At 38.4% G+C, this 24,045-nt stretch overlaps 1 protein-coding gene across 1 annotated transcript in view; it reads right to left on the bottom strand.

The window, feature by feature from the left end:
* Positions 1 to 4,363: 4,363 nt before the first annotated feature.
* LOC126272810 (A-kinase anchor protein 14-like) overlaps positions 4,364 to 24,045 on the bottom strand; it is an 86,929-nt gene continuing 67,247 nt past the window's right edge. The window contains exon 4 of the mRNA XM_049975997.1: positions 4,364 to 4,620. Coding sequence (XP_049831954.1) covers positions 4,613 to 4,620 — 8 coding nt within the window. The 3' untranslated portion in view covers positions 4,364 to 4,612. The remainder of the gene's footprint in view (positions 4,621 to 24,045) is intronic.

Below are 24,045 nucleotides of genomic sequence, written 5' to 3'. Positions count from 1 at the left end.
AAAGTACTGCACTGAAAAGGTATTTGAATGTTGTGCAGGTGTGGGTAAATTTAATGAAGCTATACTTCTAACTGTTGTTATTTATAGATCCCCAGACGCCGATTTCACAACATTTTTGCTAAAGCTAGTGGAGGTTCTAGGAAATACAAAAAGTTTGTTATATGTGGTGACTTCAATATTAACTGTATAAGTGATTGTGCAAGGAAAAGGATGTTGGTAGACCTCTTTAATTCATATAATCTTATGCAAACCGTATTCTTTCCAACAAGACTGCAAGGGAACAGTAGAACAACCATAGACAACGTTTTTGTTCATTCCTCATTACTAGAAGGGCATTCTGTTAGCAAAAAGGTGAATGGCCTTTCAGATCATGATGCACAAATTTTAACTCTAAAAGATTTTTGTGCTGCAACACATGTTAAATATAGTTATCAACTGTGTAGGAAAGCTGATCCAGTTGCTGTAGAGACCTTTGTGAACCTTATCAAGGAACAAGAGTGGCAAGATGTTTATAGCGCTGATACAGTAGATGATAAATATAATGCTTTTCTCAAGAATTTTCTTGTGCTCTTTGAAAGTTGCTTTCCGTTAGAATGTTCACAACAGGGTACTAGCACAAACAGGCAGCCTGGGTGGCTGACTAGAGGGATAAGAATATCTTGTAGAACAAAGTGGCAATTATATCAAAAGGTTAGAAACAGTCAAAATCTAAATGCAGCAGCCCATTACAAACAGTATTTTAAGGTGCTTAAAAATGTTATTAGGAAGGCAAAAAGTAAGTAGTATGCATACAGAATAGCTAAGTCTCAGGATAAAATTAAAACCATATGATCAGTTGTAAAGGAAGTGGCTGGTCTGCAGAGACAGGTGGAGGATGTAGAATCAGTGCATAGTGGGAATGTCCGTGTTACTGATAAGTCGCATATATGTACAATATTTAATAATCAATTTCTAAATATAGCAGGTGAACTAAATAGAAACCTATTCCCAACAGGGAATCATATAGTGCTCTTAGAAAAAAGTGTTCTGAGACTGTTACCTGAAATGCTCCTCCACGATACTGACAAGACGGAGATTGACTTAATAATTAAATCACTAAAGACCAAGAATTTTCATGGATATGACAGGGTATCTAGCAGAACACTGAAGTATTGTTCTATGTATGTTAGCCCAGTACTTAGCCATATCTGTAAATTTTCCTTTAGGAGTGGTCGGTTTCCTGACAGATTAAAGTACTCGGTAGTGAAGCCACTTTATAAAAAGGGAGACAGGGATAATGTTGACAACTGTAGACCTATTTCCATGCCATCGGTGTTTGCTAAAGTTATCAAGAGGTTGTATATACAAGATTATTGGCGCATTTAAATTCAAATAATTTGCTGTCAAATGTACAGTTTGGTTTTAGAAATGGTTTAACAACTGAAAATGCTATATTCTCTTTTCTATGTGAGGTTTTGGATGGATTAAATAAAAGGTTGCAAACACTAGGTGTTTTCTTTGACTTAACGAAGGCTTTTGACTGTGTTGACCACAAAATATTGCTGCAGAAGTTGGACCATTATGGAGTAAGGGGAGTAGCTTACAATTGGTTCGCCTCTTACTTTGAGAACAGAAAGCAGAAGGTAATTCTCTGCAATATTGAGAATGGTAGTGATGTTCAGTCCCAATGGGGCACTGTTAAGTGGGGTGTTCCCCAAGGATTGGTGCTGGGGCCACTGCTGTTTCTTATTTATATAAATGATATGCCTTCTAGTATTACAGGTGATTCAAAAATATTTCTGTTTGCTGATGACACCAGCTTGGTAGTGAAGGATCTTGTGTGTAATATTGAAACAGTATCAAATAATGTAGTTCATGAAGTACATTCATGGCTTGTGGAAAACAATTTGTTGCTAAATCACAGTAAGACTCAGTTTTTACAGTTTCTAGCTCTCAATTCAACAAGAACTGATATACTGATCAGACAGAATGGGCATATTACAAGCGAGACAGAACAGTTCAAGACCCTAGGCATTCGGATAGATAGTAAGCTTTTGTGGAAAGCCCATGTCCAGGATCTTGTTCAGAAACTAAATGCTGCTTTATTTACCATTAGAAAAGTATCTGAAATAAGTGACAGCTCAACACGAAAAGTAGTCTACTTCACATATTTTCATACACTTATGTCGTATGGTATTATTTTTGGGGGTAATTCTTCTGATTCAAAAAGGGTGTTTTTGGCTCAAAAACAGGCTGTTTGAGCTATATGAAGTGTAAGTTCGAGAACCTCTTGTTGACCCCTACTCAAGAGTCTATGAATTCTGACATTGGCCTCACAGTGTATATTTTCTTTAATGTCATTTGTTGTTAGCAATATTAGCCTATTCTGACAAGTTAGCAGCTTTCACTTAGTTAATACTAGGCAGAAATCAAATCTGTATGTGGAATTCACTTCCTTGACTCTTGTGCAGAAAGGAGTGCAGCATTCTGCTGCATCTGTTTTCAATAAGCTACCACAAGAACTCAAAAATCCTAGCAGTAGCCCAAAGTCTTTTAAGTCTAAACTGAAGAGTTTCCTCATGGCTCATTCCTTCTATTCTGTCGAGGAGCTCCTGGAAGAGCTAAAAAATTAAGCAAATTCCAGTGTTACGTTGTTGACTTTCTTTATTTAAACTTACGACTTGTCACCTGAATATGTTTTTTTTATATTTCATTTTATCTGTTTCTACTATCATGTTATAATTTCATGTATTTACTCGTTCCATGACTATGGAGATTTCTCCTTAATTTGGTCCCACAGAACAATAAATAAATAAATAAATAAATAAATTGTTTACCATAGTTCACCTTTGACAATTGTGGTTTAAAAGTGCTCCAAATAAATTCCTTGATCAATTTGTTTCTTCTTTCTGTATTGAGGTACTTCTTTTGTTATCTGCTGCTGTACTTCCCAAATATCAAAATTCATTTACTTGCATTAATATTTTATCTAAATATTCACCCTCACTTGTCTGTTTGGTTTATCTATACGACATAGTAACTTCATGAAACATTTCCTAGAAGAAAAATGTGCCTGATGGTTTGGGTAGCAATATCATGGTAGTCCATTGGACACATGATAACTCTGAAAGTTCACATTAGTGTCAAGAATCATGTGACTATTTTAACTCATCAGGTCCATCATATGTACGCTGTGTGTTTCCCAATGGTGATGCTGTGTTCCAAGATGACAGCTTACATAATCCAGGACTGGTTTTGTGGCTGCAAGGATGAATTGTTGCATCTCTCTTGCTCACTATGGCCACCAGACCTCAATATTTTCAAGCCTTTGTGGTCTGCTTTAGAGAGAAGAGTATGTGATCACTGTCCATCTCTATAGTTGTTATCTGGACTTATCATTATTTTCCAGGAGGAATGATTTAAAAATTCCCTTGAGAATCTGTATTTATTCATTCCAAGGTATATGAAAGTTGTTTTACATGCCAACTGTTTTCCTACACCACATTACATATGGTAATGTGTTGTATTCTTGGTGTTTCTGTATTTTTGTCCACCCCCAGTATAGTTACTTAGGTAAGTGGAGTACAACCTTACAAATAGAGCTGTGTGGCCTATTATGATTTAGACAGTCATACTCTTGTGCAAATTAATATTTTAGCTGCCTGTTATATTTTCTGTTCTATTGTTACATTCAGCCACCACCTCATATAAGACTATGTTGTGCGTAAGTGGGAGCATCAGTTTGCAGTGAGGTTCGACATACTCCATGTGCTCAGTTGCAATGGTGTCCTTTATTCATGGAGACACACACATATGGGATTGCCCACACCAGCTACTAGTCTGCATAGTAGTGCAGAAGTGCAGAGGGTCCTGATCAGGATTTTTCCAATCAAAGAGTTGGTTAAAAGTTAATAAACTCTCTATATTCAGTACAAGGAATTTGTGTGCCCAGGTTGGCCTGTGAGACCATTAGCCATTGTGGTGGTCATGAGAAGACATTAATTTTGGCATTGGAATGAAGTCTGAGGCACAAGGGTGTAGGAGAGAATTTAAATCATTACTAGTTTGAAGCCAGTCCCAGAGTGAGAGAGAGAGAGAGAGAGAGAGAGAGAGAGAGAGAGAGAGAGAGAGAGAGAGAGAGAGAGAGAGAGAGTCGAGCCTGGAACCAATAGTCCAGGCCACAGCCAGCAGTTAACACACGATTTCTCTCCCATGTTCCTGTTGTCAACAAATAATGTCTGCATAGTGAGTACATTGTCAGCAGATCATGTTCCACAGTAACAAATGACCTTTACTGCAGAGACAATCCTACACATCGCATAGGACACAAGATATTGTACTTTAACATTACAGAAGAATTTTAAAGTTAAAAAAACAACCAGAACAAAGTTTTTAAATAGCAATGAGACAGGATAAGCAATCTGCACACTTCTTCTCTTCCACAAAGCCCACTTGTAGTGGAGAGTGAGCTGTTGCATGGCTTATAGCTAGAGGTAACAAGGACCAGACTGGCTAAGTTTGCCAGATGGCTTGAGAATGACTGGATGGTGCTGTGGTTGTACCTGGGTGTGAGAGGTGGTGATATTGGCTCTCATCATCCACAGCAGTTGAGTAACACAAGCAACAGGCACAGTCAGTAATCTGCAACAATTGGTATGAATAATAGTAGAGGAAGCCTTGAGAAAAAATATTACAAATTAATACAGCATTTGGATAATGAAAGCTAAATTTAACAATAAAAGTTGTGCATTAGGTGCGCTTGCTTGTGTGAATGTTGTATGTTTTCTTTGCTGAGGAAGGCTATGGCCAAAAACTACATTTTGTTGTTCCAGTCTGCAACTAAACACGTCATCTTCATGGTAAGCAGCAATTTATCCTATTCCTAATATTGTTGTTATTTCAACATGGTGTTTCTATTGTTTGTTTTATTTGTGTCAGTTAACAAGAACTGAAATTCTAAGTAGTAAAGCCCACACAAAAGAGAATTGAAATAAATCCATCAATGCTTTCTGCATGCATGCATACAATTTTATAAAGTACTTACAACCGGCATGAATTGTAAAATTAGTTACTCCACTCCTCTTACACTGCAAAACACATTTCTACATCATTAAAATTCTTCAGTATTATGGCTACCTTAACAAACATAACATGAACAACTCTATGAAAATGTAAAATATTAGAAGACAAAGATTCCAAGACTTACCAAGCGGGAAAGCACCGGTAGACAGGCACAATAAATAAAACACACACACAAAATTTCTAGCTTTCGCAACTGACGGTTGCTTCTTCAGGAAAGAGGGAAGGAGAGGGAAAGACGAAAGGATGTGCACATTAAGAGAGAGGGTAAAGAGTCATTCCCATCCCGGGAGTGGAAAGAAAATAAGTCTTTCCACTCCCGGGATTGGAATGACTCCTTACCCTCTCCCTTAAAACCCATATCCTTTCGTCTTTCCTTCTCCTTCCCTCTTTCCTGAAGAAGCAACCGTTGGTTGCGAAAGCTAGAAATTTTGTGTGTGTGTTTGTGTTTTATTTATTGTGCCTGTCTACCAGCGCTTTCCTGCTTGGTAAGTCTTGGAATCTTTGTTTTTAATATATTTTTCCCATGTGGAAGTTTCTTTCTATTATATTTACATCATAAAATATTAGAAGATAAGAATTTATTTGTTTTTCTCTTAGGATTAACAGAAAGTTTAAAACTACGATCCATTGTGGCTAATTCTGAAAATGAATTCTCTAAATGGGAAAACTACATTAAAACTCAAGTATTATGTAACAGATATCGGTATAAGTGTAAACAAAGACAAACATAGCATGTAGTCTAAATGTCATCAAAAATCGGTGTGCATCATATCACCCTTAATAAAATTTACACAAATACAGATGATAAAACTAATTAAGGTGTAATATGAATGGCATGACGTGCACCAGTAGTTACAGTAGAATTCAGATATTCACTTGTCATGAAGTAAAAGGTCCCAAAAAAATCAATTGTCTCTTCCAACATTGGTTCAAAAACAAATTTGGCCGTGTAGACAGTTCAATTATTGGACAGAATGTGGTGTTTAAATCTTGAATAGAACTCCTAGACTTGAAGAACATTTAAAATGCATGTTTATCCTTCAAGTGGGAAATGAAGGTGCAAATATGAGTCTAAAATACACATTAAAAAGAGGAAAGTTTAAGAGCAGACTAACTTAAGGATCACGTATGTCTCATTGAAAGGTAAATTAAAAAACAATATTTATTACCCAAAATCGTAGGGAAAGTGACAAAATATTAAGATAAGTCCCTATAAACATTAAAAAAAGAAAAGTAAAGAAATGTATTCAGTTACAAGGAGTACACACAATATTAAAATGCTATGTTCTGTTCAAAATGTGAGATGGCATGTAGCACGAATGATGTCAGATACTGTAAAACATCATTTAAAACCACACCAACAAAAACAACAGGCACATAAGGGGCAGAGAATATAAGGCAAGGCTGTGATAGTCAACCAATTCATGATGGTTGCTAAAGTGAGCTGGAAGGAGAAGGGAAACAGTTTGTAACAATGGGCTAGTGTCTCCATGGAAGGGGTGAATGTGTCCTTGTGATTCTTGCACCAGGCTTGATATTACTTGCTTGAAGGACTGCAAACTATGAGCTAGGAAGTGTCTGTGCCTTTTTGGGACACACAGCTAGTAGCACAAACTGGCTGTCCAGGTACAGTCCACAGACCATGCTTGGAACAGTGTAATACAATACTCATTCTGAGGACAAACAACTTTCTGTCCACGCAAGAATACCTGAACACACAGCAGAGATGCACCAAAATGTCAAAGGTTTCCATTTGAAAAATATCAAGTGTGCCAAAGAGTACTGAAACTTGAATTTCAGACAAAATTATGCTTCAAGAGGTCATAGGGTATGCTTCAAGAGGTCATAGGGTAAGAAGTGGAACAGACATTGAACCCAGTCTCTTGTCCTTCATTTCCCTTCAAAACGGTGAAATGTCCAGACCCAGGTGAAGTTTTCCTACAATGCCACATGAGAAACCTGTTTGGGTACCACGGAAGACTGACGTCTGGAGGACCCAGGATAAACAACCAGTATGTTTCCACTGCAGACAACTGGGACATTTGGTGCACTATTGTCAAGAAAGGCAGTGGATATTTGATGATACTCATGCCAGAAGACAGCAGATCGATCTTAGCTGACGCCTACTCCAGGACAACGAAGATGAACAAGAAGATGTGGGTGCAGGACGACTTAGGTCACCATCACCACAAGCTAGCCACTGGAGAGGATGCTCCCCAATATGCTCCCCAACATCACCATTTAGAAGCTCCAGCCAATCACCTAGCCATTGCAACCTGGAAAACTAAAAGGTGTGACCCTCCTCGGAGGTAAGGTCACTGAAAAGAAAAATCCTCCGCTGCCGATCACTACAAAAATGATAGGAAACTATGTCGATATCCTCATGGATGTTTGATCAGCCCAAGCTCTTGTGGACTCTGGAGCATCAGATTCAGTCATTTCAGAGAAGTACCTTTGCCAGTTGCACAAAACCATATTCATCAACAACAAAACATCTCTGCTGAAGGTGGCTAATGGGAAATATGTAAAACCTACTGTAAGATGCTTCATTCATGTGAATATAAGTGGCCATACACAGCCCTTAAAATTCATCAGCTTACAAGAGTGTAGTCATGACGTCATTCTTGGATGGGGCTTTTTGGAAGCTTCTCAGGCAATTATAGGTTGTGGTCGCTCGAAGATTATGCTAGACAGGATGGAGATACTGTGGACAGGAATATGCACATCCGAATGTGTGGAGACTATGTGAACTGGATGAAGTGATCGTTCCTGCAGCCAGTGCTAGAAAGGTAACTGTCATGTGTCATGCCGTGCATCAACCCATGGATCTTGTAGTGGAATGTAAGAGAAGAATACCACTGAAGAATAACTTGGTCATCCCAGCCTCTGTCATCTTGTTTAAGAACGGATTCTGTGCACTGTGGATAGTTAACTGTCACCGAGAACAGTAGATTCTTCCAAGACACATGTGCCTAGCAAATGCTGAGCCATTAATTGCAGAACAGCTGAGCATCATAGAAACCTCTCATGCCTAGCCTGTGTGTGAAATTGGCACTACCACTATGAGACAAGATCTTCTAGCGTATCACCAGATCTCACTAAGGAACAACAGAAGAAGCTGCTTGCCATTCTTCAAAAGTTCTCTGTTGCTTCAGTCCACAGGTGAAGAGCAAATTAGACAAATTGATGGTGAAACACTGGATTAGGACTGGCGACTATCAACCAATAAGCCAAAGAGCATACCGTCTGTCAGCAACAGAACATCAAATAATTTGCAATGAGGTAGAGAAAATAATGAAGAATGACATCATTCAGCCTTTGCAGATCCCATGGTCATCACCAGTGGTTCTTGTCAGGAAGAAGGATGGCAGTTGGAGCTTTTGTGTTGATTACAGGAAGCTTAATAAGGTAACTCAAAAGGACGTTTACCCTCTTCCAACGAATTGGTGATACACAAGATTGTCTGAATGGGGATAAGTTTTTCTGAACCATGGACATGTACTTGGGATACTGACAAATTGAAGTAGATGAGACTGATCATGAGAAAACTGCATGCATCACCCCTAAGGGCCTGTATGAGATTAAGGTAATGCCATTTGGTTTTTGTAATGCACCAGCAACTTCTGAATGGATGATGGACAATCTTCTAAGTCATCTGAAGTGGACAATGTGTCTGTTATTTAGATGACATTATATCAGGTGTACCGGTATGAAATGAGCGTTAAGATACAAATGTGTCGATAGAGAACATTTGTTGGTAATGAGTCTTAATTTTTTTGTTTGGTTGGTATGACATCGGTCAAAGATATTTAGTATACATCAAGTCATGCAACAAACAACATCACATGTTTTCATCATTCTAACAATGTCAAATTTTGTACCAGAAAGTGATGATTTGTGGAAAGTATTAATTTTTTGTTTTCATTTGGAAAAAAAAGGCTGCAGAGTCGTGTTGAATGCTTGTCGAGGCATATGGTGATCATGCTCTATCAGAAGCAACATGCAAAAGATGGTTTCAATCGTTCAGAAATAATGATTTTGATGTAAGAAATGAAGATTAGATTAGATTAGATTAGTTTTTCGTTCCATAGATCCATGTTGAGGAGATCCTCGTGGATGTGGAACATGTCACCTTTTTTTATTTTATTTTTTAAGCTGAAATAACAATACTAATAGTATAAATATACACATAATTTGTTTCTATTAAAAAATTCGTCAATGGAGTAGAAGCAGTTGGCCACTAGTAAGTCTTTCAGGCTCCTTTTAAACTGATTTCTATTTGTAACTAAATTTTTTATGTTTGCTGACAAATTGTTGAAGATGAGTGTTCCTGAGTAGTGGACCCCTTTTTGAACTAAAGTAAGTGGTTTTAAGTCCTTGTGCAGATCGTTTTTGTTCCTGGTATTGTATGTATGAACTGAGCTGTTTGTTGGATAAAGAGATATATTATTTAGGACAAATTTCATTCAGGAGTAAATATACTGAGAGGCAGTAGTTAGTATACCCAGTTCTTTGAAGAGGTTTCTACAAGACGTCTGTGAGTTTACTCCACAAATAATATGTATTACACGCTTTTTGACTCTGAAAACTTTTGTTAGACTTTAAGAATTACCCCAAAATATTATACCATATGATGTTATGGAATGAAAGTAGGCAAAGTATGCAAGCTTTTTCACTTTTATGTCGCCTATGTGTGCTAACACTCGAATTGCAAATACAGATTTGTTAAGGCATTTCTGCAGTTCTGTGCTGTGATCCTCCCAACTGAATTTATTCTCAAGTTGTAATCCCAGGAATTTAAGACTGTCAACCTCTTCTATCTGCTCATCTTCGTACTTTATGCATATGCTGGGCGGAACCCTCTTACAGGTTCTGAATTGCATATAGTGAGTCTTTTCGAAGTTTAATGTCAGTGAGTTGGATTTAAACCATTTATTAATATCCATGAAAATATAATTAGCAGATCTTTCTAGAACTACACTCAACATACTATTTATTGCAATACTTGTGTCATCTGCAAACAAAACGAATTCTTCTTCTGGCAGTGTAACTGATGAGAGATCATTAATGTACACAAGAAAAAGCAATGGCCCTAAGATGGATCCTTGTGGGACACCACATGTAATTTCTTCCCATTCTGATGATGACTGTTGATTTAATTCACTAGTTCCTTGCACTGACACCCTTCGTTTCCTGTTAGTGAGGTATGACTTGAACCATTTTGCAGCACTGCCTGTGACATCATAGAATTCTAATTTATTTAAAAGGATGTTGTGGTTTACACAATCGAACGCCTTTGACAAATCACAGAAAATACCTGCTGCTTGTAACTTGTTATTTAATGAATTAAGTACATTGTCACTGTAGGTGTAAATAGCCTTTTCGATATCAGAACCCTTCAGAAATCCAAGAACGTGGAAGACCACCAAAAAAGTTTGAAGACGCCAAATTGCAAGCAATATTGGATGAAGATGATACTTTGAACCAGGTGCAAATGGCAGCAATGCTAAATGCTGCACCACAAACAATTTATGACCGTTTGAAATCTATGGGAAATATCCAGAAGTATGGAAAATGGGTGCCACATGAATTGAATGGAAGACAGTTGGAAAACCGAAAAACCATTTGGCAAATTTTGCTTCAAATACACGAAAGAAAATCAGTTTTGCATCAAATTGTTATTGGCAATGAAAAATGGATTTATTTTAAGAATCCTAAATGGTAAAAATCATGGATTAATCAGGGGCAACCATCAACATCGACTGCAAAACCATATTGATTCGGCAAGTAGACAATGCTCTGTGTTTGGTGGGATCAGAAAGGTGTGGTGTATCATGAGCTTCTAAAACCAGTAAAACTGTGAATACTAATCTCTGCAGACAACAAATGATCAATTTGAACTATGCACTGATCGAAGAAAGACCAGAATGGGCCAGAAGACGTGGCAAAGCGACTTTTTTACACGACAATGCACCTGCACACAAAGCAAAACTGGTTCAGGTTACAATCAAAACACTTGGCTGGGAGGTGCTACCACACCTGCTGTATTCACCAGACTTGGCCCCTTCCGACTACCATTTGTTTTCATCAATGGGACATGCATTGGCTGAGGAACACTTTGATTCCTATGAAGAAGTCAAAACTTGCGTGTCTGATTGGTTTGCTTCAAAAGATGAACATTTCTACTGGTGTGGTGTCCACAAATTGCCAGAAAGGTAGTCAAAATGTATAAAAAGCAATGGTCAGTACTTTGAATAAAATGTTTTTACTGTTCAATTCAAAATTAGTGTTTCATTTTCACAACAAAATGCTCATTTCATAGCGTTCTCAGAAACATTTGATGAATACATAAAATGACTGAGGGCCATTCTTAAGTGTCTCCAACAAGGTGGACTGAAACTTGATCCAAGAAAGTGTCTCTTTGGAGCAAAAGAAATCAAAATACTTGGACACCTTGTGTCAAATGAAGGTGTGTGGCCACACTCAGAAAAGGTGAGATCTATAATGGAATTTTCTATTACTAAAAGTAGTAGAGATGTGAGAAGCTTCCTCATATTATATTTTTATTACCGTCATTTTATCAAAGACTTTTGTATCAAAGCCACACCACTCCAATAGTTGTTAAAATCCAATGCTAAATGTATCTGGGGTGGTGCTCAATAAGATTCTTTTGATGTGCTGCAAAGAGCTCTGATGACTAACCCAGTACTTGGTCTGTATGATGAGAGAGCACCTATAGAACTACACACAGATGCCAGTGGTATAGGAACAGTGCTGTTCTGGTGCAAATTTCAAATGGAAAACAGAAGGTTATAGCCTATGCTTCTAGGACACTTGGAAAAGCCAGGAGAAACTACTCAACTAGAGAAAGAGAATGTCTTGCTGTGATCTGGGACAAATTTTGACAGTATCTCTATGGAAAGCCATTCACAGTTGTTACAGACCATCATTCACTTTGTTGGTTGACAGATCTTAAGGATCCAACAGGACAACTCGCCTGGTGGGCACTATTTCTTCAAGAGTATGACATTACCATAGTGTACAAAAGTGGAAGAAAACATCAAGCTGCTGACTGTCTCTCAACAAACCCTGTGCAACACCATCAAGACTTTGATGAAGATAGTGACTGTCTCAGTGCACCCCAGGATCTCTCTGCTGAGCAGAAGGATGCCAAGATATCCCAAATTATACTTGCCTTAAATTGGTCAGAGGATATGAAAGGACAAATTAAGGTAATTTATGGATTACTTTTCAAGGAAAACTTTGATCTATTTGGAAACATGTAGCTACCAGTGATTCTTAAACACATGCGCTTAGATGTTCTACAGAAATTCCATGACACACCTGAGGCCAGATATTTAGGATTTATTAATACTTATGATAGGATCTGCAAGAGACTTTTCTGGCCAGGTTTATTTAGGAGTGTCCATCACTATGTGTCGCACTGTCAAGAGTGCCAGAGGAGACAGGCAGTTCCTCAAAACTACCTGGCCAATCATACCAATTCCACCAGCTGAAACGCCTTTCCAGCATGCTGAGATTGACCTCTGTGGATGATTTCAAACCCCTGCTGGTGGCAATAGATGGATTATTGTTTGCACTGTTTATCTGACGTGCTATGCCATTACAAAATCCGTGAAAACAACCAAAGCATTCGAGGTAGCGAAATTCATCATGGAAGACATTGTAGTAAAACACTGTGCCCCAAGGTCATTAATTATGGATTGAGGGAAAGTTTTTCAATTGAATCTCATGACAGAGATAAACCATTGGTGTAACATTACTCATCACATGACGGCTGCCTACCATCCACAAGCTAACGGGCTTACTGAATGCCTTAATAAGACCTTGGCCAACCTGCTATCGATGTTCATCAGTGTTGAGCAGAGCAACTGGGATGAGGTACTACCTTCCATGATATTTGCCTTCAGCACTGCCAAACAAGACACCACAGGATTTACACCATTTTTCCTGGTGCATGGGAGTGAGGTGACTATGACGATGGACACTATGTTTCCGTTACATCCTGATGTCATGGATGACGACTACATCAGCCAGGTGTTATCCAGAGCTGAGGAAGCTCGGCAGTTAGCTCGACTCCACATGCTGCAGGCTCAAGAAAACGATTGCTGAAGGTATGATGTGAGCCATAGCCCTGTTGTCTACCAGCCTGGTGAACTTATCTGGATCTTCACTCCTGTTCAGAAGGTTGGTCTCTCTGAGAAGCTCCTCAGGCTGCCAGATTCTACACTGAATTTGCAGCTGAGTTAGCACCTCTTCTCACTATAATCTATCATAGATCCCTCAATCAAAATACTGTGCACAGTTCTTGGAAACATGAACAGATGGAAGCATACGAGATTGTGACCAAGCAATCAGGGCTCTCTTTACTTCATTTCTTGTTGTGCCATCTGCCTCCTTAAATTCAATTTTTTTACTAATGACCATTAACATACATGAGTATAACCTAAATTTTGTAAAAGAGAAAGGTTGGGACTCAGTCTTAAGAAATATAGCACTAGATCTAATTTTGTGCTTAGTTTTGTGTGTGCAATTAATTTTCTGATTTCTTTTGACTATTATAGTTAATATCTTTCTTATAGGATGATAACAGTAATTGCTTCATGACTTAGATTCTATTGTTGACTTATAAACAAATATAAATTCTATACTAATTATAAACATTTGGAAGAAGAACTACTAGGATACTTAAAGTATATATTTGGCTCCATTCGAATCCCTCCGCCCTCCTCCTTCCTTCCCTCCCTCCTTCCCTCCCTCCCTCCAGCCCTTAATTAGTTACAAAATAATTACAAGGTTTGTCAAAAGTATTGTTTGTATAACTATATCTGTTAACTTCATTATTTAAACAAATAATTTGGCGTAACCTTTAAGGTAGAAGAAAATGTTAAAAATAACCAATTTTTCAATGTATTCAGTTAATTGAATGAATTATGTTTAAATTGTAATTTTTGTAACTTAAACATTGAACAATGTGTAGTTTCAGTGCCTGTTATTGAGCAGATACATAAAGGCCCAATTTTTGGTCTCAAGACAGTCAGTCCACAGCTGATTTTCAGATGGGTAATGCAGTGGAATTAGTGAAACACCAACAGACCCTGTGTTAAAACAATGAGTGTCTGTTCAGTTTATTTGAGAAATAGTGTCACATGTACCATATTATTCTGAAAGAACTGTGAACTGTGTGGTAAGGTTTTTACTGCTCATAGATGATCAACAGCAAACTATTGTAGCAGTATGCTGATGTTTGCCTGCGAGCTATTAATGAGGCTTATCTATATTTACCACCAGTGACCTGGCCATATATCTGTGTAATATTAGGGGCTTGTGAACAGTGAGAGGAAAGAATTGTGAACAGTGACTGTGAAACTGTTGGCTACATCGCTTATGGTAGTCTGTGTTGAACTTCCCCCCCCCCCCCCCCCCCCCATCACAATTTTGTAGCCAATATAAAAATGCAGTAAATTGACCCCGAGGACTATCAATGAAGAAATAAAGCAGGTGAACATCACATGTGGTGCCCCTTCGGGTGAAGATGTGTGGTATGTGAGGCATCGGAATTTTGTCAAGGACAATGAACAGACAATATTATGGGAGAGTGAAATTCAATTATTTTCGAAATATCGGAACTGGTGTAGCTGCCTTTAAGCAGGGAGGTGCTACAGCCAATCAGCGAGTCGGCTCTACGGAAGTAGCCATTGAGGATTGGAGCAGCCAATCAGCATGCTGGTGGACACAACTGACCGGGATAAACAAGACGCCTCACTGAGAAAATTACAATGTACAGCAGCCATGCAGGTGATGAATTGAGAAGATAACCACAGCAGTGGCAGACAAATGAATAAAAATAAGGTAATTCATAGCAAAAGCCATTTTATATTAAGTCACACATTATGAGTGGCCTAAATGAACAAGACATTGTGATGGGCGAGACTGGACAACAGGGTGGTGGTGTGACTGATAACAATGCTGTAGAGGCTAAGTTTTTAAATGAACAGAAAGACTTAATGGGGTTTGATTCGGTAGATGATAGTGGTTATAGGTCAGACATGAATGTAATGTTGAATGATGGGGACAAAAGTCCTATTGTAGGTGAAATGATAAAAGTGTCATCTACACTGTATGGTGATGTGAGCTAAATGCACAAAAGCAGTACTGATGTGGGTGAAATCATTAAGGCTAAGGGGGAGGAATCTAGTAGCAAAAGTCAGCAAGGGCAAAAGGTTATGGCAGATCGAAAATTGGAAGTGATGTTAAGGCAAATTATGAGTAGTCTGAGTAATATGAGTATGAAACAAGACATTAGTAGTATGAAAGAAGACATTTAGGGTGGAAAATAATATGAAAGAAGACTTTAATAGGTTGGAAAAGAAAACTGATAGCATTAGAACTGATATGGCTAGCTTCTTCCCCCCTTGAACCATGGACCTTGCCGCTGGTGGGGAGGCTTGTGTGCCTCAGCGACACAAATGGCCATACCATAGGTGCAACCACAATGGAGGGGTATCTGTTGAGAGGCCAGACAAACGTGTATATACATGGAAGAATCCCAGAGATACTAAAAGGTATAATGGTAAGACAAAGATTTAGGAACCAGGTTTTAAATTGTAAGACATTTCCAGAGGCAGATGTGCACTCTGACCACAATCTATTGGTTATGAACTGCAGATTAAAATAGAAGAAACTGCAAAAAGTTGGGAATTTAAGGAAATGGGACATTGATAAACTGACTAAACCAGAGGTTGTGCAGAGTTTCAGGGAGAGCATAAGGGAACCATTGACAGCAGTGGGGGAAAGAAGTACAGTAGAAGAAGAATGGGTAACTCTGAGGGATGAAGTAGTGAAGGCAGCAGAGGATAAAGTAGGTAAAAAGACGAGGGCTAGTAGAAATCCTTGGGTAACAGAAGAAATACTGAATTTAACTGATGAAAGGAGGACACATAAAAACGCAGTAAATGAAGCAGGCAAAAAGGAATACAAACGTCTCAAAAATGAGATCCACAGGAAGTGCAAAATACTAAGCAGGGAGGGCTAGAGGCTTATCTCACTAGAAGAAAGAAGACATTAATAGGGTGGAAAAGAAAACTGATAGCATTAGAACTGATATGGTTAGATACTGCCTACAGGAAAGTAAAGAGACATTTGGAGAAAAGAGAACCACTTGTATGAATGTCAAGCGCTCAAATGGAAACCCAGTCCTAACCAAAGAAGGGAAAGCAGAAAGTTGGAAGGAGTATATAGAGGGTCTATACAAGGGCGATGTACTTGAAGACAATATTATAGAAATGAAAGAGAATGTAGATGAAGATGAAATGGGAGATATGATACTGCATGAAGAGTCTGACGGAGCACTGAAAGACCTGAGCTGAAACAAGACCCGAGGAGTAGATAACATTCCATTAGAACTACTGACAGCCTTGCGAGAGCCAGTCCTGACAAAACTCTACCATCTGGTCAGCAAGATGTATGAGACAGGAGAAGTACCCTCAGACTTCAAGAAGAATATAATAATTCCAATCCCAAAGAAAGCAGGTGTTGACAGATGTGAAAATTACCGAACTATCAGTTTTATAAGCCACAGCTGCAAAATACTAATGTGAATTCTTTACAGACGAATGGAAAAACTGATAGAAGCTGACCTTGGGGAAGATCAGTTTGGATTACATAGAAATATTGGAACACATGAGGCAATACTGACCTTACGACTTATCTTAGAAGAAAGATTAAGGAAAGGCAAACCTATGTTTCTAGCTTTTGTAGACTTAGAGAAAAGTTTTGACAATTTGACTGGAATACTCTCTTTCAAATTCTAAAGGTTGCAGGGGTAAAATACTGGGAGCAAAAGGCTATTTACAATTTGTATAGAAACCAGATGGCAGTTATAAGAGTCGAGGGGCATGAAAGGGAAGCATTGGTTGGGAAGGGGGTGAAACAGGTTGTACCCTCTCCCCAGTGTTATTCAATCTGTATATTGAGCAAGCAGTAAAGGAAACAAAAGAAAAATTTGGAGTAGTTATTAAATTCCATGGAGAAGAAATAAAAACTTTGAGGTTCGCCGATGACATTGTAATTCTGTCAGGTACAGCAAAGGACTTGGAAGAGCAGTTGAACGGAATGGACAGTGTCTTGAAAGGAGGGTATAAGATGAACATCAACAAAAGCAAAACGAGCATCATGGAATGTAGTCGAATTAAGTCGGGTGATGCTGAGGGAATTAGATTAGGAAATGAGACACTTAAAGTAGTAAAGGAGTTTTGCTATTTTGGGAGCAAAATAACTGATGATGGTCAAAGTAGAGAAGATATAAAATGTAGACTGGCAAGGGCAAGGAAAGTGTTTCTGAAGAAGAGATATTTGTTAACATTGAGTATAGATTTAAGTGTCAGGAAGTCGTTTCTGAAAGTATTTGTATGGAGTGTAGCCATGTATGGAAGTGAAACATGTACAATAAATAGTTTGGACAGGAAGTGAATAGAAGCTTTCGAAATGTGGTGTTATTGAAGAATGATGAAGATTACATGGGTAGATCACATAACTAATGAGGAGGTATTGAATAGAATTGGAGGGACAAGGAATTTGTGGCACAACTTGACGAGAAGAAGGGACCGTTTGGTAGGACATGTTCTGAGGCATCAAGGGATCACAAATTTAGCATTGGAGGGCAGCCTGGAGGGTAAAAATCGTAGAGGGAGACCAAGAGATGAATACACTAAGCAGATTCAGAAGGATGTAGGTTGCAGCAGGTACTGGGAGATGAAGAAACTTGCACAGGATATGGTAGCATGGAGAGCTGCATCAAACCAGTCTCAGGACTGAAGACTGCAACAACAACAATGGTTAGCTTAAAGGATGAACTGAAGAAAGAAATTAAAAAGGAAATTAAGGTAGACAACTCTAACCTTTCAGAGTTAAATAAGACAGATGAGGGCATAGTCAAAGATTGTGATGAAAAGATAAAGAAAGTAGTACATAATATTAAAGAGAAATTAACATTAATGAGTAGTAAATGTGTAGAATAAAGAAAAAAGTTTTGTGATGACAATACTAAGAGGGTGGAGGCTTTCGAGAAACAATGTAAAGATGAAGTCAAAGCAGCCAGGAAATTCTGTGCTGAAAATAGGGTTAAACTTGAGAACCAAATCAATCATATTAAAAATGATTTAGAAACAGAAGAAGAAACCAAGTAAGCAGTAGTGGTAGAGGAAAAACTGGTGAAAGTAAATAAAAATGTAGATTCAAAATTAGCTGAAATGGAGATAAAGATGGGAGAGGTACAAATTCTAAAGCATGGAGTATGCAGTATCCCAAACAGTCTTTCATTTGTTAGTTGTAAGAAGTTTGAACCATCCACTGGTTTTCACTAGGGAATTTAATGATTTGGCTGAAACATGGAATGACAAAGAGAAATGTCATTTATGAGAGGTTTTTCGAATAGATAGGCAGCTGAGGTAGCCTATAGTTGTACTTTGTGGAATAGCTTTAAGAAACATTTTTAGATTAATATGAGTCCAAAAGGAACCAACAGAGAATTTTGAGCAAATTTTGGGGAGGAGAGAAATTTGACTCTTGGAAGGGTACTGTGGAAGTTTTCTGTCAGCTTTGGATAAACAAACTGAAATATATGGACAAAGAGCTAGATAGCGAATCAGTAATTATGGGTTTAGAAATTAAGTTGCCTCAGAAAGTTAGAGAATTGCTTGTACCTGGCTCTGGGTGTAATATTAGTGATTTTTCAAATTATGTTGATAAAGTAAAGAGGGTGAAGCCCTCAGTGGAAGACTGTAGGATGAATTTTGATGACAATAATAAATTATGGAGAAAATGTCAGGTAAATAGGATGAACAGGACTAATTATAATAGAAATTCAAGGAAAGTTTGGGTGGAGGATAGCCAGAATGGGCATGGAAATGATAAGAAAAATTCAAGTAACAGAAATGGAGGATACGATTTTAATTCTGGGTCAAACCATTTAAACTAGATAATGCTCCAGTTTTAGCTCACACTAGAGCACGTGGTGATGAAGAGCCATGTGTATATAAATGTGCTCTAATCACAAGTAAGGGAAATTTAAATGATAGTTGTGAGACAAATGTAAATTCTAATTCTAGTTAGATGTTGAGTGATGGTGTGTGCAGCAAAGTTTATCCTGTAAAAAGAGTGGAGGAACTTACTATAATAAAATTACGTGATGAAACAGAGTGTGTTGCTGTTGCTCAGGATGTCCAAAATGTCAGAATGGATGATAAAGTTTTTGAAGAGAACATAAGGAATTCAGGTGTTTTGTTTTGTGGTCTAATACTGGAAACAAGGATCGACTAATTAACCAAGTATTTGAAGACAATGAAAGTGACAGTGGGTCTGATTCTGACAATAGTTTCAATGATGGCAACAATGATGGAACCCAGTAGTGATGAGGATGAGGTATTTGAGTTTATCATCAATAATGATGGCAATGTGTTAAGTAAAGAAAGAATAGTGGAGGATAATATTAGGACTAACGAAGAGTCAGAGCTTTATGAGAGTGCTTATGAGGAAGATGACCATGCTGTCTGTCATTTGACTGTGTCTGATAATTGTTTTGGTAAACAGGATGATAGTTTTTCCAGGGAATGGATTAATTAGGATTTGTTGTATGAAGAAGATTGCATGGTAAGTAAAAAGGAAGTGTGGCATCCTGTAATAACAGCAAGTGTAGACTGTATAAATGTTAAGTGTGTACTTGATTGTGATTTGAATGGCAGTTTACAAGCATTTTTTGAGTCTGTTAAGAACACAGAGGATATAGGAGTTATGCATGTTTCTGGAATAAAAATTATTGGTGCTACTGGTAAGCTATGAAGGAGTTTGAAACAAGAGGTACTATTAACTGTTGAATTGGCAGGACACCTGTTGGAGTGTAATTTCTTGGTGATTCAAAATCTCAACTTTGATGTTATATTTGGGACTAATTTCTTGTGCAAATAGCAAGTAGGGGGTTCAATATTCTGTGTTGGATTCATTGTGTGGTGATAATGCTTACCCTATATAATAGCAGTAAACATTCCACATGGGAAAAATATATCTAAAAACAAAGATGATGTGACTTACCAAACGAAAGTGCTGGCAGGTTGATGGACACACAAACAAATACAAACAAACACACAAAATTCAAGCTTTCGCAACCAATGGTTGCTTCATTAGGAAAGAGGAAAGGAGAGGGAAAGATGAAAGGATGTGGGTTGTAAGGGAGAGAGTAAGGAGTCATTCCAATCCTGGGAGTGGAAAGACTTACCTTAGGGGAAAAAAACGACAGGTATACACTCGCACACACACAGATATCCATCCACACATACACAGAACGTCACAAGATGTTTGTATGGGTGCACGACAGGAAGGCCTTCAGCACTGACACTAAAACAGGTTGAGATGAGTGTTGGTAAAATACACAAAATAGAAAGGTAAAACAGCATGGAACAGGATAGTAGAAGTGATCCACAAATCTACTGTCCAATATTCTCGACACTGATTTGTTGTTGCATCTTAGAGCATATTCTGAGCTCAAACATAATGAGGTACCTTGAACAGAATCACCTCCTCAGTGCCAATCAACAGGAATTTTGAAAATATTGACCAACTTGCACTTTTCTCACATGGCATACTAAAAGCTTCGAATCAAGGCCACCTGGTAGATGCAGTGTTCCTTGATTTCCAAAATGCATTTGACACAGCACTGCACCTGTGCTTATTGTCAAAAGTATGATCATATGGAGTGATCATATGGGGTATCAAGTGAAATTTTTGACTGGATTGAGGAGTTTTTGGTAGGGAGGACACAGCATGTTATCTGGGATTGAGACTCATTGTCAGATGTAGAAGTAACTTCAGATGTGCTCCAGAGAATTTTGTTGGGACCCTTGTGGTTCATGTTGTATGTTAATGATATTAATAGTAAAATCATACTTTTGCAAATGACACAGTTATCTATATGAATCACTATCTGAAAGCCAGTCACATCTTCATAAGAATCATAATGGTGCAAAGATTGGCAACTTGGTTTAAATGTTCAGAAATGTAAAATTGTATACTTCACAAAATTAAAAAAAATGGTAGTCTATGACTATAATATAAATGAGTCACTGTTGGAATCAGCCACCTCATACATGGGTGTAACACTTTGTAGGGACATGAAATGGAAAGTTCACATAGGCTCAATTGTGAATAAAGTGGACAGTAGACTGCAGTTTATTGGTAGAATACAGGGGAAGTGCAATCCATCTACAAAGGAGATCACTTACAAATGACACGTGTGATTGATTCTAAAATACTGCTCAAGTGCGTGGGACCCATACTGAACAGGACTAACAGGGATATTGAACATATACAGAAAAGGGCAGCATAAATGGTCACAGGTTTGTTAGGTCCTTGGGAGGGTATCACAAAGATACTGAAGGAACTGAGCAGGAGGATTCTTAAAGACAAACATAAACTACCCTGAGAAAGTCTATTAAAGTTTCAAGAGCTGGCTTTAAATGAAGACTCTAGGAATATTTTTCAAACACCAACATATTGCTCACACAGGGATTCTGAGGTTATAATAACTACATGCATTCAAATAGGCATTCAAACAGTTATTCTTCATATGCTCTATGTGTAATGGAACATGAAGAAACCCTAGTAACAAGTACGATGGGTCATAATCTCTGGCATGCACCTCACAGAAGTTTGCGGAGTATGATGTAGATGCAGATCAGCTGTCTGTATAAGCAGAAAATAAATCTCCCTTTAATACTCATGGAGTTATATGGAATCAACATCCCTGAGTCCTAATATTATCTTCATAATGCCTATGGGTACCCGTGGTCTAGGGGTAGCATCTTTGATTCATAATCAAAACGTCTTTGGTACCTGGTTCGATCTCCGCCAATGCCTAAATTTTGATAAATAATCAGAATTGGCGGCCGAAGACTTCCGGCATAAGAAGTCAGCCTCATTCTGCCAACGACCTTGTCAAAGAGGGCGGAGGAGTGGATAGAGGTTCGGGCACTCTCTTGTCTTAGGGGTGGGAAATTGCCCCTAAAGGTGGAAGAATCAGCAATGATCAATGACATGAGGATGCAGAAGGCAATGGAAACCACTGCATTAAAGACACGTAATGTGTATCCACAGGACATGTGGCCTGTAGTTCAAGAAGTGTCATGATGATCTCTCCATTGGCAAAAGATTCCGGAATAGTCCCCCATTCGGATCTCCGGGAGGGGACTGCCAGGGGGGAGGTTACCATGAGAAAAAGATTGAATAATCAACGAAAGGATAATGTTCTACGAGTTGGGGCATGGAATGTCAGAAGCTTGAATGTGGTAGGGAAACTAGAAAATCTGAAAAGGGAAATGCAAAGGCTCAATCTAGATATCGTAGGGGTCAGTGAAGTGAAGTGGAAGGAAGACAAGGATTTCTGGTCAGATGAGTACTGGGTAATATCAACAGCAGCAGAAAATGGTATAACAGGTGTAGGATTCATTATGAATAGGAAGGTAGGTCAGAGGGTGTGTTACTGTGAACAGTTCAGTGACTGGGTTGTTCTAATCAGAATCGACAGCAGACCAACACCGACAACGATAGTTCAGGTATACATGCCAACGTCGCAAGCTGAAGATGAACAGATAGAGAAAGTGTATGAGGATATTGAAAGGGTAATGCAGTATGTAAAGGGGGACGAAAATCTAATAGTCATGGGCGACTGGAATGCAGTTGTAGGGGAAGGAGTAGAAGAAAAGGTTACAGGAGAATATGGGCTTGGGACAAGGAATGAAAGAGGAGAAAGACTAATTGAGTTCTGTAACAAGTTTCAACTAGTAATAGCGAATACCCTGTTCAAGAATCACAAGAGGAGGAGGTATACTTGGAAAAGGCTGGGAGATATGGGAAGATGTCAATTAGATTACATCATGGTCAGACAGAGATTCCGAAATCAGATACTGGATTGTAAGGCGTACCCAGAAGCAGATATAGACTCAGAGCACAATATAGTAGTGATGAAGAGTAGGCTGAAGTTCAAGACATTAGTCAGGAAGAATCAATACGCTAAGAAGTGAGATACAGAAGTTCTAAGGAATGACGAGATACGTTTGAAGTTCTCTAACACTATAGATACAGCAATAAGGAATAGCGCAGCAGGCAAAACAGTTGAAGAGGAATGGACATCTGTAAAAAGAGCCATCACAGAAGTTGGGAAGGAAAACATAGGTACAAAGAAGGTAGCTGCGAAGAAACCATGGATAACAGAAGAAATACTTCAGTTGATTGATGAAAGGAGGAAGTACAAACATGTTCCGGGACAATCAGGAATACAGAAATACAAGTCACTGAGGAATGAAATAAATAGGAAGTGCAGGGAAGCTAATACGAAATGGCTGCAGGAAAAATGTGAAGACATCGAAAAAGATATGATTGTTGGAAGGACTGACTCAGCATACAGGAAAGTCAAAACAACCATTGGTGACATTAAAAGCAACGGTAGTAACATTAAGAGTGCAATGGGAATTCCACTGTTAAATGCCGAGGAGAGAGCAGATAGGTGGAAAGAATACATTGAAAGCCTCTATGAGTGTGAAGATTCGTCTGATGTGATAGAAGAAGAAACAGGAGTCAATTTAGAAGAGATAGGGAATCTAGTATTAGAATCGGAATTTAAAGGACCTTTGGAGGACTTACGGTCAAATAAGGAGGAAGGGATAGATAACATTCCATCAGAATTTCTAAAATCATTAGGGGAAGTGGCAAAAAAACGACTATTCATGTTGCTGTGTAGAAAAAATATGAGTCTGGCGACATGCTATTTCACTTTCGGAATAGCATCATCCACACAATTCTGAAGACGGCAAGAGCTCACAAGTGTGAGAATTATCGCACAATCAGCTTAACAGCTCATGCATCGAAGCTGCTTACAAGAATAATATACAGAAGAATGGAAAAGAAAATTTAGAA

The sequence above is a fragment of the Schistocerca gregaria genome, chromosome 5, assembly GCF_023897955.1.
Source record: "Schistocerca gregaria isolate iqSchGreg1 chromosome 5, iqSchGreg1.2, whole genome shotgun sequence".
NCBI lineage: Eukaryota > Metazoa > Arthropoda > Insecta > Orthoptera > Acrididae > Schistocerca > Schistocerca gregaria.
This window is presented reverse-complemented; position numbering and strand designations above follow the sequence as displayed.